Raw genomic sequence first — 18,541 nt, forward strand, 5'->3', positions numbered from 1 at the left:
AACAAGGAGTAGAGAAGTTCTACTGGGCAAGTAGAAAACCTGAGACTCAGAAGAGTCCTCATTTTAAAGAAAATTGCTTTGTAGCTTTTAATTTGCCTTTAACCTCAGATCAATATTGGCTTTTTAGCTCACCTTGAGAAATCTGAAGCTTTAGTGGAATGTTTCCAGCTAAGTGAATGGAAAGTCTGATTGGATTAACTCTGGCTCAAACAAAAATATGGTGCAAGACATTCTTTTTTTTTTTTTTTTTGAGTATCCAAATGACTCAATCCCTAAAAAATCTGTGAGATAATTTTCCAAGAGCCACATCTTGTATGAGGCCAGATAAGGCAGATCTCAATGAAAAAGGAGTTTGTTCGAGAAAATTACAAGTAATTAAAAGACAAAATTGTTAGGACTTGCACATCTAAGAAAGTGATACCAATATATGCTAAAGCAGTGATCCCCAAATATCATGGACCCTGAAGTGCTGCTCATCCTCACAATTTATCCTGGACCATTATGAACCCAAACTGTCTGACCTGTAGCTGGATACCCAGAAGGGTATTTGCACACCAGCTATGGACCATTTTCCACAGCCTCATGAATGGTTCACAGACCAGTGCTAGCCAGTCACTGAGTTAATATGTGACTCTCTGTATACTGATAAAACCTACCTCTCCTTCCCACTTTCTCCCCTCTCCCTGTTATGTGCTTATTCCAAGTGGATTGGGCCTTTGTCCTGTTTAGCAAACGCTGATTCAGGAAAGGTTTAAGATCAATCAAAGACACTCTTAACTGGACCAATATGCTGGCCAGACCAACCGATTTAGATAAACCATTGGGCCATGACTGCACAAGTCCTTTTTTTTATTTTCTGCACTATTACTAATGTTACAAAGTCATTCTGCAAAATCAGGGAAACTCCCTCATTCTCTGGTATCTTCCTATGGATGTTTCACTACCAGCAGAAATGCAGCAAAGCTTGTTAAACTTTCTCCCTCCCAGCATCACATCTTCCCTACTATCTCCCTTCTTGGTTGCTGCAGTCCATGCCACAGTCCCCAGACTGGGTGCCGTCTTCACTTGAGGTTTTTCTTTACATCCTCACAGTCAAACTCCCCTTAAATCTGGTAGATTCCTTATCTGAAATCTGGTTTTCCCTATTAATCTAGTCAGCTAAAACTATTGCACAAACTTTTCCTGATATCTCCATTTTAATGGGATCTTTTTGCTCTGATGGGTAAATTTATTTTTTTCCCAATCATATCTGTGACCCTGAAGCTCTTTTTGTGAACCTTTGCAAACTCTGGATAGGGCAGGAATCAGACTAACGGTCTTTAGTATGTCACACATATGTAGATGGGATCTCTTTCAAAGCTCTTTCCAATCTATCACTCCTTTAGCAGCAAAAGGAGTGATGCAAACCTCCTCTGAACAGCCCAACGCACCATCTTCCAGCTCCTGGTTGTTTTACAAATCACCATCTTTGAGCTTTATTCCATGTTACCCTCCCAAGCCTCAGCACAGCACACCAGAACCATTCATGGAGACACCCCATGGGTCTCCCTAAGGCTCTCCCTTGGGACAATGTCTATAGAAATAGCTCAAGAGAAGTTTGATGGCTGGTGTGCAAAGACCCCCACCACTGTCATCCATCTGCCACTTTGCTAACTCCTCGTCCCCACCCTGTCCATGGTCTTGTATGTCATTTCTATGCTCTGTAAACAGAGCCTACACCCCTAGTTCTATTTTGGACAGTGTATTTATACAAAAACAACAAAATACAAGTCATATCCTAACCCCTCTCCTCAGCCTGCTCTCCAGCTCCTCTTACTTGGTTTCACAAGAGTCTAGATAACTTAAACCCTAAAACAAACAGGAATACTGGCAAAGTACTAATAAGAGACACATGTTAGGCAAGTTCAGTTCTCCCACAGCTCCATCTTGAAGCATTTAATGGTCTATATTTCCTGACTCATCTCATCAAAGGGATTGTTAAGGTGCTCTGGAACTCCAGTGCCTTCCAGATAAACCATGCACCTAGCATAAAGCTGGAATCATCTCCACAAGCCATATTTACCTGGGCACTTGTACAACTTCCTCGCCTGAGCGATGTCTCCCTGACTCAGGCGAATACGCTGACCAATAGTTGGCCGGACCCCGTTATCATCACGACGGGGGAGGATGGTGTCGAGGAAAACCCCTCTAAAGGGAAGAACAGAGAAAAAGAGCAGTGAAGTAGGGAAAGTGGCATGATGCACAGAGAGTCATCTTGGTAAAAGACGGGCCTCCCACACCATCCCCTTGATCATGTATCCCATGCTAACACGTAAGGGTAAAGCAGTCTGTGATAACTGTATGTCTTGAGGTACCCATCTCCCTATAGTAGATAGCTTCCAAATGTACAGGCAAATCTGCCAAGCCAGTAAATTTTGCTTTGGATCTATCAATCAGGATTGCTGTCTCTGTTTCAGCATAGACACATTCCTTGCCATAAATCAGAAAAAGCAAAAATATATCCTTGCAGAAGGTTCATGGCACATCTGGCTCAGCAGGAGTGCAGATTGGACACTTAGGCCAAATGAGCAGAGGGGAGGGGAGTTTGTTCAGCAGCAGATGAGGTTGGGCTGGCAGTTTCCACAGACAAGAGAAAAAGATCCAGCACTCTACCTTTGTTCTGCATGACTTTCCAGTCTGTCTCTGCCTCTTTCTTGTGCTACTTTTTCTTCCATGTGGTCCCTAATACTCGGGAGTTCTCTACTGCACTTCTGATCTCACTCCAGTAAAGGATTTAAGCTCAGGCCTCACTTCCAGCAAAATGCAAAGTCAGTGCATCCAAGTGCAAGAGTTTGCATGCAAAAGAGACCCAAAGGCAGCATTAAGACTGCAGAGCTAAAGTAGGAGGAAGGAATCAGAAAACAGAACTCCAGGTTGTCAAAAACCGTGCTCTTGTAGCCAGGCTATCAAGTCCATAGGAATCATTTCACTCTATCCCAGAGTGTCTTACTGACATCATGCTGCAAATCCTAATTGTGAGGTTAAAACTTGGGCATCAGCTCTGTGAGGCAGACTCTTCTTTTTGAAGGGAACAATACAGCTGTGTGTAGAGTCTGAAGGGAAAGTCAGGGCAGAGGCAATAATTTCAGTGCTGCCTAGACCTGATACAAGAGTCTTTAAGTCTGGGTTAAACATTAAGAATACAAGTAATTCTGTTCATAGGGCTACTCAGGTGTGTAAGAGCCTTGGAAAGGAGTCTGAGAGAGATTTTGCTTTCATTCAATTTTAAATAAATACTGTAAGCAGAGTATTTGGAACAGAGCTGGCCAGAGATGCAGTCAGTGTTCTTGAACAGAAAATATAATTTGATTAAATGTATTTTGTGGGAAAAATTCTCTTGTAAATATTCAAATTAAAGGAAGAAATGGAGGAGGAGGAGTAGAATCTGTTTAAGAACCTAGAATCAACTCCTGCAGAGAAGACATTTTGGTCAATTTTGGTGGGTGGAAAATTCCTGATCAGCACTAAAATCAATTCTTACAAGTTCTGAGGTAAGTCCATCAAACCTTGATTGACAAATTCAGGCTGGCATTCTCCATGCCAGCTGCATGCCTGGGGCTGAATTTATGTAAGAGGTTTGATCAAAAATAGATTCTCCATGTCCAGAAACAACATGAACAGAGTAACAGGTCGTTTTGCTGGCAGTAAATTTTCAAGCCTCCTTGGGAATTCAAGGAATAACTTTGCATTTGGCAGGGAGATACTTCTGTGGACAGTGAAATGTTTTTTGCTGATCTCCAGGCTCAGCAAACAGGGACAAATGACAAAATTTAATAGAGAAACCACCATTTGCACAATGCTAACCCTTTATTCTTTTGACCAACCCAATCCTCACAACCATGTACTCCTAATCTCAAACCTCCCCCACACAGTACACATTTAAGGCATTGCCCAAACAATGCAAATGACCCACAACACAGAATTACTTTGTGCTGCCTTATTACCTGCCAAGTATATTTTCTTCTACAAGGATGTGCCCAAGGTTGGGGCAGTGAGATTTCTGTTCTCGCTTTTTCCACTAATTGAATTGTGTACTCCCTTCACAAGCTTTGCTAAAGAAGGCTCCATATTGCGCTAAGTATAGTTTCTCTCATTTTACAAGTAAAGGAACTGAGAAGGGAGGAGAGTCTTCCTGGCTGAAATCACAGGTCCCACACGAATCATGCTGCCCACCCAATCACCATTCTCTAAGCAACACTGATGATGTTATGTGTTATGCATGTTTGGTGAGCGTCTATACTTCAGCTCACAAATTAATAAACATCGAGCAGACATCATTAAACAGAGAAGCTCAGGCACTCTAACACCAGACCTGTTCTTGAACAAGAGACCTAACCTCTCCTCCCAGAAGTAGGAAGAAAACCCAAGAATCCTGGATGCTCTATTTTTCTGCTGTCCAGGGATGGGCAGAGCATGCATTGCCTGCCCAATGCAGTGGTAAGTGGCCAAGCACAACAACCCACTGTTGCCACCAGCTAACAATGACTGAGTTTGAGCAGAGATGCTCTCAGGAGTCATTAGCATCTGCACAGTGCTCTGAATGTGTGAAGTGTTATGCAAACATTTCCAATTCAAACAATTTTCAAAAGAACCCGTGGAAGCAATTGCCATTGCTAGGACACAATGTGTCTCTGAAAAACTGTCCCCTTCTGTTCTGGGCACAAAGTTTAGAATAAAAAGGGCCTAGGGTGTGCAGCAGTATTTGACCATGGCAAACACCATATGATTTGCTATCATCAGCATGCACCAGGAGTAACAAGGAACAAGGCTGTGCTGAGTGCTACATAGGAGCTGCTTGAAGACAACAAGTCACAAACACAGCTCTAGAGCCTCTTGTGCCAGATGATTCATAATTTCTCCATCTTTCCTCACTCACAACCAGGCAGCCAGAGGGATTCAGAGGAAGCAAAGTTATTAGCATGAACAAGGCAAGTAGTAAACAAGGCTATACACCCATCTGCTCTTTTTTGTGTAACACCCTGTAGTTCCTGGGAGGTTAGTGTGCCACCAACCCAAGGGGTTAAATCTTTCACTCATCTGGCAAAGATATAGAGGTGCACAGAGCAAGAGGGAGATATCCACTGACAATATCCTTTCAACAGCTAGATCCATCTGGACTGTGGTCAGCCAAGGCTGGGACACAGACTGATGGAGCTTTGAGTTCACCCTGATCTCAAGGGAACACAGTCATATGAATACAAAGCTCAAACAATAAATAGTCTATTAAAAAATTACACCTGTGCATCATTTTGGAAGGGAATAAACCAAATGCCAGACAAGTAGAACAGACACAGAAACTTTGTGCATACTTCACAGATACCCACGCAAATGGTGTGGCTGCATGAAAACCTACTAGCTAGAACAAGCTCAAAAATACAGGGAGGTATCTGAAATGAAGATATGAAAAATAGCAGAGAATCCACAACAGGAATCACTCTGGCCACAACTAAGACAAAGACACATCCAGTGAGAAGTGGGACAACTCTCCTGTCATGCAGAACAGCACCAGATGACACCTATGGGCAGGATGAGATCAGGGAATCCAAATCAGAATGGAGAGGAGAGACAGAGGTGCAGGAGGCACTTATGTATCCTGGAAGAGGTTCAGTGCACCAGCCCCAGCACATATTCTTGAAAACAATGCAGTCCTGGCACTCCACTGGGTCTGGTCCAACACTACAGCATAAGCAGGGGCCAGATAATCCACTGAAGCAGGCCACGGTCTCCAGATGGGGATGGTGCTTTACCACTCCATGCCTGGAGTGCCAACCTGCAGGGAAGAGGCAAGATCCACTTTGCCACCACTGCCCCATCAATACCAGTCTTGGCAGAGAATCAGCTGGCCAGGCTTAGTGCTGAATAGCAAGCAGCTCCCAAAGCCCAGTTACCTGAGGAATCTCATTTCATGGCTGGATTCTCTGATGTTACCCAAGCTACACACTGTATCTCCACTGGTGGGGTGCTCATACCATCCTTTTTCTGTGTGGTCTTTCTGGAGTCTGAGAATGTATTAACTCACTTGCTGCAGCCTTTCCGTTAGCAGGGTCACTCAGGAACTCTCTCCCATACCTGGCCACTAATCTTCATGAAACTCGTAGGAACTTATTACCTTCAAGGGCTCTATGTCTCTGTCAGTTTGGGTTGTAATTGGCCAGCAGGTACAAAACTCCATAAGGTGGGAAAGATGTGTGCACACATTCGCAAATTTACATTCATGCAGACCAGTCACCTAAGTCTCATTCCCTTAGGGAAACAGACCAAGACACGTCTTGATAAAGTAAGTCTGTTCCCAGTGCTGCTTRCTTACAGTGAAAGCACAGTCAACCCACAGAGGCACTTAGTGCTCAGTTCATTTACTGCACAAAGACTGCTGCTGGGGTGAGGGTGGGTCACAGACACAAAAGGCTTAAAGAAAACAGATTTTAAAATCCTATTAAGCACCGATTTAAATGTAGAAAAACTCTTGCCATTTTTATCCCTTTTTGGCCTAGCAGTGCTCTGAAGAATCCTGGTTTTCAAGACAGACTCAAAGGCATCTGCAATGTAAACGGAGGTAATAACTTAATCCTGCTTTTGTGCACAGCAATTCCAACCATTAGAGTCCAGCAATACTGGAAGGACCTAACAGATGCCCCAAAGGAAGAAAAATTCTCTGCTTTGGGTATCTGATCCAAACACATCTCTGAAGGCTGCAAAGCAACCTTGCCCACCCTACCACCTCTCTCTGCCAGGGCAACCAGCACTCCAATAAACCTGATAATTTTCCCCTAGTTGATGTGAACAGAAACAAAAGAGAAAAACAATAGGCTTTGCACTCCCACACAACTGGGGAGAAGGAAAATAAAAATAACCCCCAAAACATATTTAATTTTAGCAACAAAGTTCCTCAAAATGTGCATACCTACAGTATGTAGTGATGAAAGCTCTTAGGAGGGAGCAGTAGTGGGATTTATAGAAGAACTTTCAAATAATGCAGAAAGACAGAGCTGGTCATCCAGCAACTCTCATCCCAAATCTGGAACATAAATAACTATGCCCATTTCACCTCTCTAAAAGTGCCTGTCCAGTAGAGCTCTCTGCTCAGAAAATGAGCTCCAGCTGGAGGGCTAAGATGGGAGTCAAGGGCATATGGCCCACACAAAGATCAGCCAGTTAACTAGGACAGCAACAGGACTGAAAACTTCTCCATGAAGAACCCAACCACAGAGAATCACAAGGCTGCAGAGACTGCAATTTAGAGCTCATGCACAGATGATTAAAAAAACAATCAAATAAAAAAACCCCAAAAAGCAACAAGCAAGAATCCTTAAGATCATGATCTAGAGTTTCAAGTCTCCTTGGCAGAGTGGCTGGGGACTGTGAAGGCAATATTTTGATTCCAAAGAATGAGCTGGACAACCAAGATACTCAAAGCTTATCTTAGTATTACTCCCCTTGCAGGTAGGCAGATACATACATACATACATACATGCTGGCTGGGAAGGAGCAGAGCATGCTAACATGGCTTTGGAAGGTCCCTGAGGTATATTCACCCCATGCTCGGTGGAGGGGAAAACAGGAGTCCATCACACTTCTCTTCACTCATCTTGCTTTTGCAAATATTTTCCAGGCTCTGCAATGCATTAGAGCTCAATGCAACTGCCACATACCTCTGCAATAGACCATGGGTCTCCTTTTAGGTTCCACGTACCATATGGAGCCAACCACAACTGCTGAATGTAGCTCTAAGGAGATGTGACCTGGCATTCTCACCTTGAGAACGTGTTCCTAGCATAGTGCATGATGCTGTCAAAGTCATAGGTCTCTCCCAGAGAATTCACTTCCCCAGCTTCCATCTTTAAAAAGTTGTATTCCTGACCTGTGATGCAAGACACAATTAAACAGAAAAAACAAATCTCTCTCTCTCTCTGTCAACCCCCCCCCCCCCAAAACATGGTATGAAAGGGCCATGATCCTACCTTCCAACAATTCCAGTTGCACGTCCAAATCTCTGTTCACCCAACTATTTCGGCCCTTTCTTTAGGCAAGGACTAGCAATATTTTTTCTTTTTCATATTAGATCACAGACCGCAAGGAAGATTTCCACCCACCCAAAAGCAGGTGGAGTAAGCTCAAGGGCTATTTTACCTTGCTGTATGTTCTCTCTGATGATTGTGACATGCTGGTCCCTGTCAGGCCGTGTGTGCTCATGCCAGAAACCAACCACGTGACCCAGCTCATGAGCCACAATACCAAACTTGTCACAGTTCTTTCCAATGGATATGGCCTGAGGGCCCCCTCCTCGGCGACCCACATACGAGCAGCATCTGAAAAAAAAAAACTCATGCAGCACATCAGAAAATTGGATAAGTCTGAGGCACAGGGACAGGGGATTGCAACTGGAAGGGTCTGGGACAGGTCAGAAAGTACATACCTTATGTTCTTTAAAAAAWATATATATATATATGCATATGGATTTATACATATATACACATATATAAGTTTATATACAGTATATATACGTATACGTGTGTGTGTGCATGTATGTGTGTGTCTACGCATAAAAATATATATAAGTTTGTGTATATAAAAAATGCATATATACACTTAAGTGTTATCCCTACAAAAGAGCCCAGAAAGGCCTGGCATCCTCTTGTGAGCTCATACTAAATTATCCTGGCAATCCTTACAGGAAGTGACCAGAGGTGTCTCAGCAACAGATCTCCCATGTGACTATTAGCTTATTCTGAGCAGAGGTAGATTTACAATGCCATTTATCAATGACAGGAATGTCTGCAACACAGCTAGCTGCAGAGGGTGTGTGTATCACTTACCCACATGTTCTGTACGTGAATACAATGAAACTCTCTTCATCAGTTCTCTCCACAAATGTCACACAGGTGTGCTTCTCCCAGTGCCTCATAGCTTGCTTAAAGATAGCTCTTTGGATTCCTGAAAAAGAAACCCAAGAAGAGCAAACAGGGAAGGCGTGGCTTTCAGGAAGATCTCTATTGGGCTTCATCTGGAGAGGGGGACAGTCAAGCCCTCCAACAATTGACCCTGTATCTGAAGACAATCTGGGGCCTACTTCCTACTACAGCACTGATTTACTGTATCATGCTTTACTCTCTTTACACTTGATGAATTAATTGCTCTACTTAAACAGGCAACTTCTGCATATAAGAAAAACCACCCCACCAGGCAGAGTTCATTCTGGCAGAGTTGCTGGGTGCCCTGATCTGTGCACCAGTTACTCAGTGTTGTGCCACATTTGCTCTCATGCTACAACATAACATGACCACACAGTTTTCAAGGAGCAGGAATCTCACATTAGTGCTACACATGTGCTCCTCCAAGCTAAGGCAAAACTGTTGCCAGATAGTTGTCTTTGATATTAGAAGCAAAAACTGCACAGCAGCTAGAGAGAGTGGTCTCAGGGCAGTGTTAGAAGGTGCAGAGATTCACTGCTGCTCTGTGCTTGACCCAAGGGACAGTTCAGAGCCTGAACAGAGAGACACCTGAAAAGTAGGGGATTATTCCTGGCTCACTCCAGAAAGAAGACAGGCCATAGGACTTTGCTTCCTCAGGGAGCCGGCTGTCTGCAGTGCTCACTCTGCAGTAAGAATAGCCCTAAAGACAGCTGGAAAGTGATGCCCCGGAGTGGTACATGGCTCCAGAAAGACTCCCTCCAGTACTGCCTTTCCAATATACCCTGTGACACACACAGGGCGGCAGAGCAAGCTGCCACACTGAAGAGGGACTAGAGAGGGAGAAAAGGCCAGAAGTACTTCAGTGAGGCACAAGGAATACAGAGAGGAGCTCCAGGATGGGATTAAGCTGGGGTAAAACACCAAGCTGAATGCAAGAGAAAAACTGCGCTATAGCAAGAGCTGCTTCTCACATGGTCACCCCAAATGGAGGGATGATGTTATGTAGTCTGGACTAGGCAGGGCTGTGGAGCACACATCATATAGAGGAGACTCTCATCAGACCGTGAGGAATAGGGATGGCTGTTCTCCGACGAATGCCCAGGGCAGCTGTGGCTGGCAGACTGCTCAATATGCTGCAAGGTTGCATGAGCCTCTCTGTTCATAGGAGGTGAATGGACCCTTCCACTGGGGCTTCACAGGCTCCTGGCAGCACCGCAGGTGACAGGATGAGACAGGGTCTGAGTGAACATGTTAAAGAGGTCTTGAGGATTACTGGCATGGGAGGCAGGACCAGGGAGGAAAACCTACACTCCAGAGGAATGGTTCCCAAACTACCTTTTGTTGCTCGGACAAAGTACATCACAGTCTAACATAGACCCCAGGGAACAGGGTTTGCTGGATCCAAGTGACAGATTGTGGCTGTCTGAGGGAGATAGGGAACAGGAAGGAGCTAGCTCCAGCAAGCACAGAACATTTCTCCTCCAAGACTCAGCCATGACTCAACCCCATGGGGAACTACTCAGCTAGAGAGAGGTGGCCTCAGAGCAAGTTGGCTGTCTGCTCTGCAAGAGAGACTTGCAAGAGATCCGTTCCCCCCAGAGATGTTTTAGTTTGGGCATTGCCCAAGAGATGCTATATAGGATGCTTTGAAGAGCTCCTCACCCACCAAGGGATCCAGCTCCCTATTTGTTCCCTTCCCACACCCAGAGGAGACTCTGAAGTTTGGTGCCCAAAAAACAGCAGATCAGGAAGCAGAGAGCACAGGGAAAGTTCCCTGAATGGTAATTCAGAAAGCAACCCAGAACRCTTCTGCTCCTGTTCTTCTAGCAGCAGAGAGGATCCCTTTCTGTAAATGCAAGGTGTGAGTCAGCTTGCAGGTGCTGATCCATGAAGCAACCAAGAGCCACATGATATTGCTTGAACTTCAAGAGAAGCACCATCTCTCCTCACACTTCAGGCTTCGGCTTCCACAGTGCACAGTTCCTTGTGCAACCATATGCCCATCCCACCTCAGGAGAGAGGCTCCCAAAGATCTGAATCACGTGTGGGAAAACTCTGCTCCTGAGATCTCCCGCACATTCTGAGACACTCCCCCAAGCAACAAACAGGGAGCAATGTCTTCACTACTGACCAGTGAAATTTCCTCCGATCACATATGGGATGACCCCCCCTGGCCAGATCCTCTCAGCCCTGGATGTGGTTGCCCTGCGTACTCTGGGAGAGGAGCGTGTATCCATTCCAGACTCATCATTATACTCCTTCTTCTTCGGTCTCCTCACAAGCGTTGCATTCTGCCTGCCGTCTGCAAGACAGAGTGGCAACACTGTTTAAATCCTCTTTGGCTCCATGTGCAGCCCTTGGGTAATAACCTGGAGCCTCGGAGAAAGCAAAACAGAACAAGGCAAGATGTTAATCTGAACCAGAAATCACAGCCAGATCTACAAGTGGATTATTCGGGACTTGCAGACAGTTAATCTGTAGCAACCTGGCCCTTCTTGTCTTTAATTTTCCCTTTGCCCTGTGCCAAACCTTCTCTGCTAGCAAGGTGGAGAGGTACAGCCCCTCTGTCTCTATTCACCCACTGTCTCAAACAGCAACTTTATAGACAGGGACACAGTATTTAAACAAGGAGAATGGGAGATGGGAGGTTGAACAACCCCAAACTTCACTGTGATGTGTATTTTAAACCCACACAGCTCATCTAGATCTGGAGAGAGAGTTTTATCCTGCCAGGGCTAGCTTCACAAGGGGAAGAATAACTCATCTGAGCTAGCCTTGGAAGCAGAGGACAGGCCCCTTAGACTGAAACCTACACTCAAGGCTGAGAAGTATAATGTATAAGTGTTTTCGCATGTCAGCTCTCAGGTGGTTTGGAAACATCTACATATCAGACAACTTCTGCTGGAGGAGGGAGGTTCAGGGTGGAAAGCTGAGACATGCCATACTTAGCACAAATCTCCATGCTGAATCTCTTTATTTTAATGAAAAGAAGCAAAAAATGTAAAAGGAAAAACAGAACATGTACCCCCTTTCTTGCTAAATAGGCAGTCATATTTTTCCGGAGACTGTCAACTCTGACCCAGGCCACTCCTGCCAAGGAAGGGCAGGCTCACATTGACTCCTGCAGCCCACATAGACCTATCTCACCTGTCCACAGGCTGAAGGTCTATTAGCAGAGGACCCCTAGCTGTGTGGTGCTCCATGCTGGCCATGAAACCTGCCTGAGGATTCGTTCAGGCTCCCAGGCAGGCCCTACAACTTGCCCTGCACCTGTGCTGCTGCAGCTGCACTTAGATACTGGTTTTGCCTACAAGAATTGCACTTTTAATGCGGTATGGGTCTGACCCAGTTGAAAATTTCCTCTATTCAGAGTTTTCTGGCTGTTCACCTCCTATTTGTTGTGTCATTTGTAGCCCCAATCTTCAAGGCAGTCTTATTCCAGTTGTGTTTTTTTCTGTTAGTATGTGTAAGGGCTGTGTGGGCCTATGTTCTCACATAAGCTGCCTGTATCGCAGAGCCAAGCCATTAGCTAGGCTTGGGCAAAGGAGTAACAGAGTACAGGACTCACTACACTGGTAGAGAGCAGAGCCTGAAGGGATGCACATAAGGGAACTCCCTTCTCACATCAAGAGGTAACACTGCTGGCAGTGGCTCCTCAGTGCCGGCAGGCCTCTCTGAAACTCCAAGATGAGGCCTCTAAGCTCTATTTGCAGTGTTGCGATTCATATGGAAATCAGAGTAAGGCTGGTTACAGCTTTGCTTCCCAAGTCAGGGGCATGGGCTGGATATTTAAAGCTCAGTTATGAAAAAAATGCAAGCCTCACTGAGCCCTTCCTCTTGAGATCAGAGGTGCTGCTGAGAGCCTCCTCTCCCATTCATCCCTCCAGCGGAAGCACAGGCAAGCAAACCACTATTGTCAAGGCTGAGGGGACCAAAACAATGGGAAGGAAATTAAGACAGCCTATAGAGGGATGGAAGGAATGAACTTTAAACCTTCTCTCCTGCTTCATCAGATCCAGCCCTTCCAGCTGGAGGCCTTGCTCTGAGCTGCAGGCCCAGCTGCAGGACAAAGCCTGGAATTTGCCTTTTGTTCCATTTTGTCCTGAGCAGCTCCCCAGCAAAGCCAGGTGTGCCAGGCATTTCAGAAGCTGCCTCATCCCCAAATCAGCTGCCAGATCCTGCAGTCAAATGCCCTAATGTTGGGGGGTTCCCACAATGAAATATGAACTACCCTCACCCTCTTTGCATACTTCCATCCCACAAAGGTACCACTGGAGCATTAGAATGGCCACAGCTGGAAGAAGGGAGAGACTTTTGAGAGAGAAGCAGCCTTATGGATATCTGCCTCCACACTCTACTCCTGGGGCTGCTAAAAAAACTCTGAATTTACAGACAGACAACTCCTGCCAGCAAAGCTGAATGAGGATTCCTCTGACCCATGCTCTTCTGCTCCAGCACCTGGTGCAGTAGGAGCTCTGCACAGGGGATCCCAGATCCACACTTCTGCTCCATGAACACTTCCATTCCTCACTGCCAACACACCTTCTCGGGCAAGTTCTTGGCAATAGTCCCAGAACATCTCTTGGCCCCTCCATGCTAAGATTTTCTGCCTTGACAACTTACATTTGCAGCAGGCCCTCAGAGAGGCCTGACGCTTCCTTCCAAACAGCAGCGAAACTAAGGGAAAGCAGGTAGCAGAAGCAACATAACCAGGGGATACAAAAAATCTGGATGGAATATTTTAAAAAAAGACTTCACTTAACCTCCCTCACACACTGACTAGTACTAGTGCTAAGCCTGGAACAATCGTGATCCTTTCTAGAACCCCCCTTCTTCTGTGCTGAGGAGCACCAACCTGGGAGGTTTCCACACACCAGCCGTGAGTGGGACACTCCTTACACTGTCCACAGCCCAGGCAGCATCCTAGATCTCGGACATGCTGTGTAACAGTCCCTGCCACTCTCTGAAACTCACTCAGGGGTCTCCCAGACTCATCTGGCCAGCAGAGATAGCTCAGCTTTACCCCAGACAGCAGCACCAGCCCATCTCTAAGGGGAAGCAGGCAGAGAGAGGCACCAACACAGTTTTGCAAACAGGAGCATCATCCTCAACCTCTCCTGCCCACTGCTAGCAGGTCTGAGGTAGCGGAGCAGTTCAGAAGATATGGGCAGCTCCAATGAGGGAACACAGCACTGGGCTATGAACCAGGCAGTCACAAGTACAAATGTCCCCCCCCATAGCCTGATGTGCTATGTGGTCTCTCTGCCTCAGCAACTCCATCCGTAAAGGAGAAACAACAGTCCCTCCTGCACACAGGGGCTGCAAATGCCTTGCACAGAGCAGGGAAATCCTGTGAAAATGCCCATACGATTGTAGGCCTGGATGGATCCTATAAGCAGTACCTTACCTACATGGATAGGAGGAACCAACTGCTAAACTCAGCATGGGTGATAGCCCTGCTTCAGGGGAACAGAACCTTAAACTGGCTCAGCTGTAACATCTCCAGCAGGAAGGGGCCAGCTAGCATTATACTCTCTGCTTTAGGGCAAAATGCTGTTGCTGTCCCAGTGACACCTACAAGTAAACTATACAAGGCAAACACATCCTTGCAGAGAGTCCACCAAGGGCAACAAATGCAGATGTCAGGGCAAGGCTGGTCTCCTAGGCATGGAGACACACACACACACACACACATGGATACACAGGACAAAACATTCTTTTACAAGGGATAAAAGAATAAATAAAAGATACCCAAAGGTCTGGGTGGGGTACCACATTACCCTTTTTAACTGCTTTGCTACTACGATCCATGGAAGTGGTGTTCTCACTTGGCACAAGAGACTGCTCTCCCAGACCTCCTGCAAAGGAAGAAGAGCAGAAACTCCTGGTGAGTAGGCTGGCAGAGCTCTATTACAGGAAGGACAGTGGCTGTCAATGATGCTGTTTGTGGGACTGCTGGCCACAGAAACTGCCTGCTCCCTTTGCACAGAGAGCAGGGACTGAGAGCCTGATAAAACTGGGCTTTTCCTGGATCTGTTCCTAGCCTACGGTGGCACCTCACAACCTGCATTACTGCCCTGGGCTTTAGTTCCCCCATATACTGAATAAGCAGAAAGTCTCTTCAAGAGAAGGCTAGTTCCACTGATATTTACCGAGGATAGGAGCTATACAAGGAGGGTGGTAGCAATTATAAGTACCACTATTAAATCTCAAGTTAAAAAAGGCACACTGTCAAGACAAAGAATCATCTACATTCAGATCAAGATACTCTATCAAGTCATATCCATCTGGCCTGAATTCAGCTTCATCTGAAAATAAAAGTCTCTCTCTGTGCTGCTAATGCCCGCTGGCTATCAGAGCAGGAAGAACTGTACAGTGTTAGCTCCTGGGTATTTCTTGTGCTTCATCCAGTGCCAGCTGCCCCTCCCTCTTGGTACAGCACTGCCAGGCACAGAGAGGTCCCAACCTTGGCCTGGGAGGTGGCTCCCTCCAGCTCAGGCACCAAAAGAAAACTGACTGGTCCCGCTCAGGACTTCTCCCTGCCTGGCTTTCCTATTTCCACCAGGGAAAATGTGACTCATGATGTTCCAGTTATGGGCAAGACACCAACCCAAAAGGGGAGGGTGATTTGGCTGCTTGATATCGCAGTTATTTAACACTGAAACTACAGCAGTACCATGGTATCTTGGTACCAGTCCAGTGCCTAACCCCTTGCTTTCCTCCAGACAGCACTGCTGCTTCCTCTTCCCACCCGAGTGCTATAGCAGAGCTTTCCTGGCAGTGGGGTGCAGGGGCTGCAAAAAGCAACTCCACCAGGTTAGGACATCCTGCACACAAAGGGGGCTGAGGAGGCCCAGTACACCCAACACCCTCTACTGTAAGATGAAAACTCTCAGGGAGACATCCTAGCTCCCCAGAATGGTCACATCACTGGGGAATGGAGAGAGATTCCTGTTGGTAACCCCTATAAAGCCTCACTGGTCTCTTACCCAAAAGATTTTAAGGTACCATGATACTTGGCTGTAGCCCACTACTTGATTTTAGCTTCACTGAGGTATGACATAAAATAGGATCTTCCCTCAGTATTAGGCCCATACTGCCACAAAAAAGATTTCAAATGTCACCCAGTACCAGAAAGTGATATAAAACAAAGACTAACAAGCTGTAGGGTGCTTTACACTTCTACTTCAGACAACTTCAGAATAGTTCGGCTCACTATAAAGGGAAATCTCAGCCTTGCAAACTTGCCTGTACTGCAGGAGCCAGAATGGTATCTCCCTCTCTTACATAATGAGAGATTAAAATCTGATTCTATAAGTACAGTTATGTCCACCCTGATACCTACAACTGTGAGGCTCACAGACAACCCTCCCACGAGCAGTAGGTGAAAGACAATTATAACCAAGTAATACAGGAGGAGGAATGAGATCCATTTTATGCTCACAGATAACTCATGGATAAGTGTTTCAATCAAAGCAGTTTTCAGAGCATTGGAAGGCCCCTGGATTGTGCATCTTCTTTCTTGATTTTCAAATTAGCTTCTTCTGTTCACAAGATATTTTCTAATCTTTCTCCTCCCACCACCATCTTCAACTTTAGTTTCCCCTAAAAAGCCTATTTCTAGATAACTCTCCCAACACTAGCTGGTAAAGTCAAAAAAATTCAGAGAGGCTAAAAATTTCAAAATGGGCAAAGAAGCAGAGGCGTTTTCTCAATGTTGTTTTTCTATAGTATTTTTCAGCTTCTTAAAAATGTGTAAAGGAAAAAGAAATTCAGAGTACCTAATGATTTTGCATCCTACCATAAAATCTACACAGAGATTTGATTTTCCCATCAAGTGTGCATGTGTGGTGGGGGAGGGAATCGCCATTGTAATGTGCACCATTCGGTGTACTCCAAAGGCATTCAGGCTTGTTTGGATGTCTCCAGTCTGTGTGCAAAATAATAGATTTGATTTTCCAAAATCAGCACGTAGATATTTCAGTATATGAAAATCTTTACAGTTTAAACCAGAATGTTGCAAGGAAGGGGTTTGGGATGTTTCACACTGACTCAGTGTACCTGCATCAGCCTCCTGTTACATTAGTTATCTGAGATATGTCAAATCCAATCTTCCAGGATGCATTTAAAGTTCCCGGGATAGTTTTCAGGTTCTGGTCATCTATCAAGCAGGCTGGCAAACAATCATACAGTCTTGTGATGTGAATAGTATATAGTACCAGCAGCTGCTAAATGCTAAGAGAGAGGGAGCAGCAAGAGATCACCCAGTAGCAAGAGAACCTTCAGGAGAGAGACAAGGGAAGAAAAATGTAGTGAAAGGGACAGAAAAATGAGAATGGGGGAGAGGGAGGAACAAAGGTCCTCTGTAGCTGTTTGTCTTCCAGGTTTCCCAGCCTTCCCATTCTGCAAGGTCCAACTTGGGAACATCACAGAAGCCAAAGAGCATCTATACGGACACTAGAAACCTGTGCAGTGAGCCACTGAACAGTCAATAGTCTCAATACAGAAAACCCACCCAGCACCTCTTTGGCAGAAAAGCTCTCCACAGCGACTGGAGCAGGAGGGTATGTGGAGCGAGAGAGAGCAAGACATGCAAGACAGCAAGATGTATAACGGATAAATAAAACATGCTTTGGGACTACATTCACAGCCTTAAGAAGGTGGTTGTGACACTATCATCCCCCACCCGAAAGTCTGGTTTTTCAGGTCCCCTGTGAGCAGAAGGGAGGCTGAATGGGCTGATCTCTGAAGAGGTATTATAAAGAGCAAGTCTGCACAGTCTGGGTGGCAAGGTAAAGCAGGAAGAGCATGATCTACCACCTTATGCAGTGACAGAGATACTGTTAGTCATACAGCAGTGCTGGATGCTGTGTGGATGCTTCAGGAGAGAAGCTCCACTTCTGAGAGTGCTGGACATCTTCCAGCGCTTGAAACAGTCTTGCTTTGCCAGCTGGAAAACTCCCCTTTCTCCCTGGGGCTGGCTTCTCCTTGCAAACCCTCCTCCAGCCTCTCCAAGGTGGCAAGGGGGGGGAGGGAGGAGAAAAGGTACATCGCTGACACGGTGGAGGAGGGCAGAGAGGATGGTGTCAAATTTCTCCTCTCAACTGTTATAATACGAAAACTAATTAGAATACCAGGAAGGAGGTGATGGAAAACAGCAATAAAATGAACCAGAAGAGAATAAAATACCCAAACCCTCAGCTGACTATAGGTTAAAGCTTCCTGGTCCAAGAGACGCATTAAATCAGGGAATTGTCTCCCAAAGGAAGTGCCATAATTTAACAGAGCTTGACTGGACAAAAGCCACTAGATGTGTGAACAGGAACAAGCCTGATTCAACAAGATGGATTGCCCTGAACTCCATCACTCTTTTCCAGCCCCAGTGTCCCATCCTAAAATTTCCCTTTGTTTTCTTTCATCCTCAGCCCTCGTCACTTCCTTAAGCCAAAGCTCAACAAAAGTTCCTCTTCTCAGTTAAATATTACAGCCCCAGGACTTTTCATCCTCCCAAAGTCTGCTATTCTTCACAGAACATCCCATTCCATTTAAAGGAAATCCCAATCAGCCATTCACTACCAGAGTTATTAAGACAT

The 18,541-nt window shown here is 45.7% G+C and overlaps 1 protein-coding gene across 1 annotated transcript in view; it reads right to left on the reverse strand.

Moving 5' to 3' along the window:
* The window catches only part of LOC112967515 (tolloid-like protein 2), a gene marked incomplete at its 3' end in the record, with an annotated part of 72,861 nt that overhangs the window by 17,211 nt on the left and 37,109 nt on the right, over positions 1-18,541 (reverse strand). The window contains exons 4-9 of the mRNA XM_026068728.1: positions 14,729-14,806; positions 11,080-11,250; positions 8,853-8,970; positions 8,167-8,345; positions 7,792-7,897; positions 2,063-2,187 (exon numbers count right to left, since the gene is read on the reverse strand). Coding sequence (XP_025924513.1) covers positions 2,063-2,187; positions 7,792-7,897; positions 8,167-8,345; positions 8,853-8,970; positions 11,080-11,250; positions 14,729-14,806 — 777 coding nt within the window. The remainder of the gene's footprint in view (positions 1-2,062; positions 2,188-7,791; positions 7,898-8,166; positions 8,346-8,852; positions 8,971-11,079; positions 11,251-14,728; positions 14,807-18,541) is intronic.

The sequence above is a fragment of the Apteryx rowi genome, unplaced genomic scaffold (genome assembly GCF_003343035.1).
Source record: "Apteryx rowi isolate R43461 unplaced genomic scaffold, aptRow1 scaffold_279, whole genome shotgun sequence".
Classification (NCBI taxonomy): Eukaryota; Metazoa; Chordata; class Aves; order Apterygiformes; family Apterygidae; genus Apteryx; species Apteryx rowi.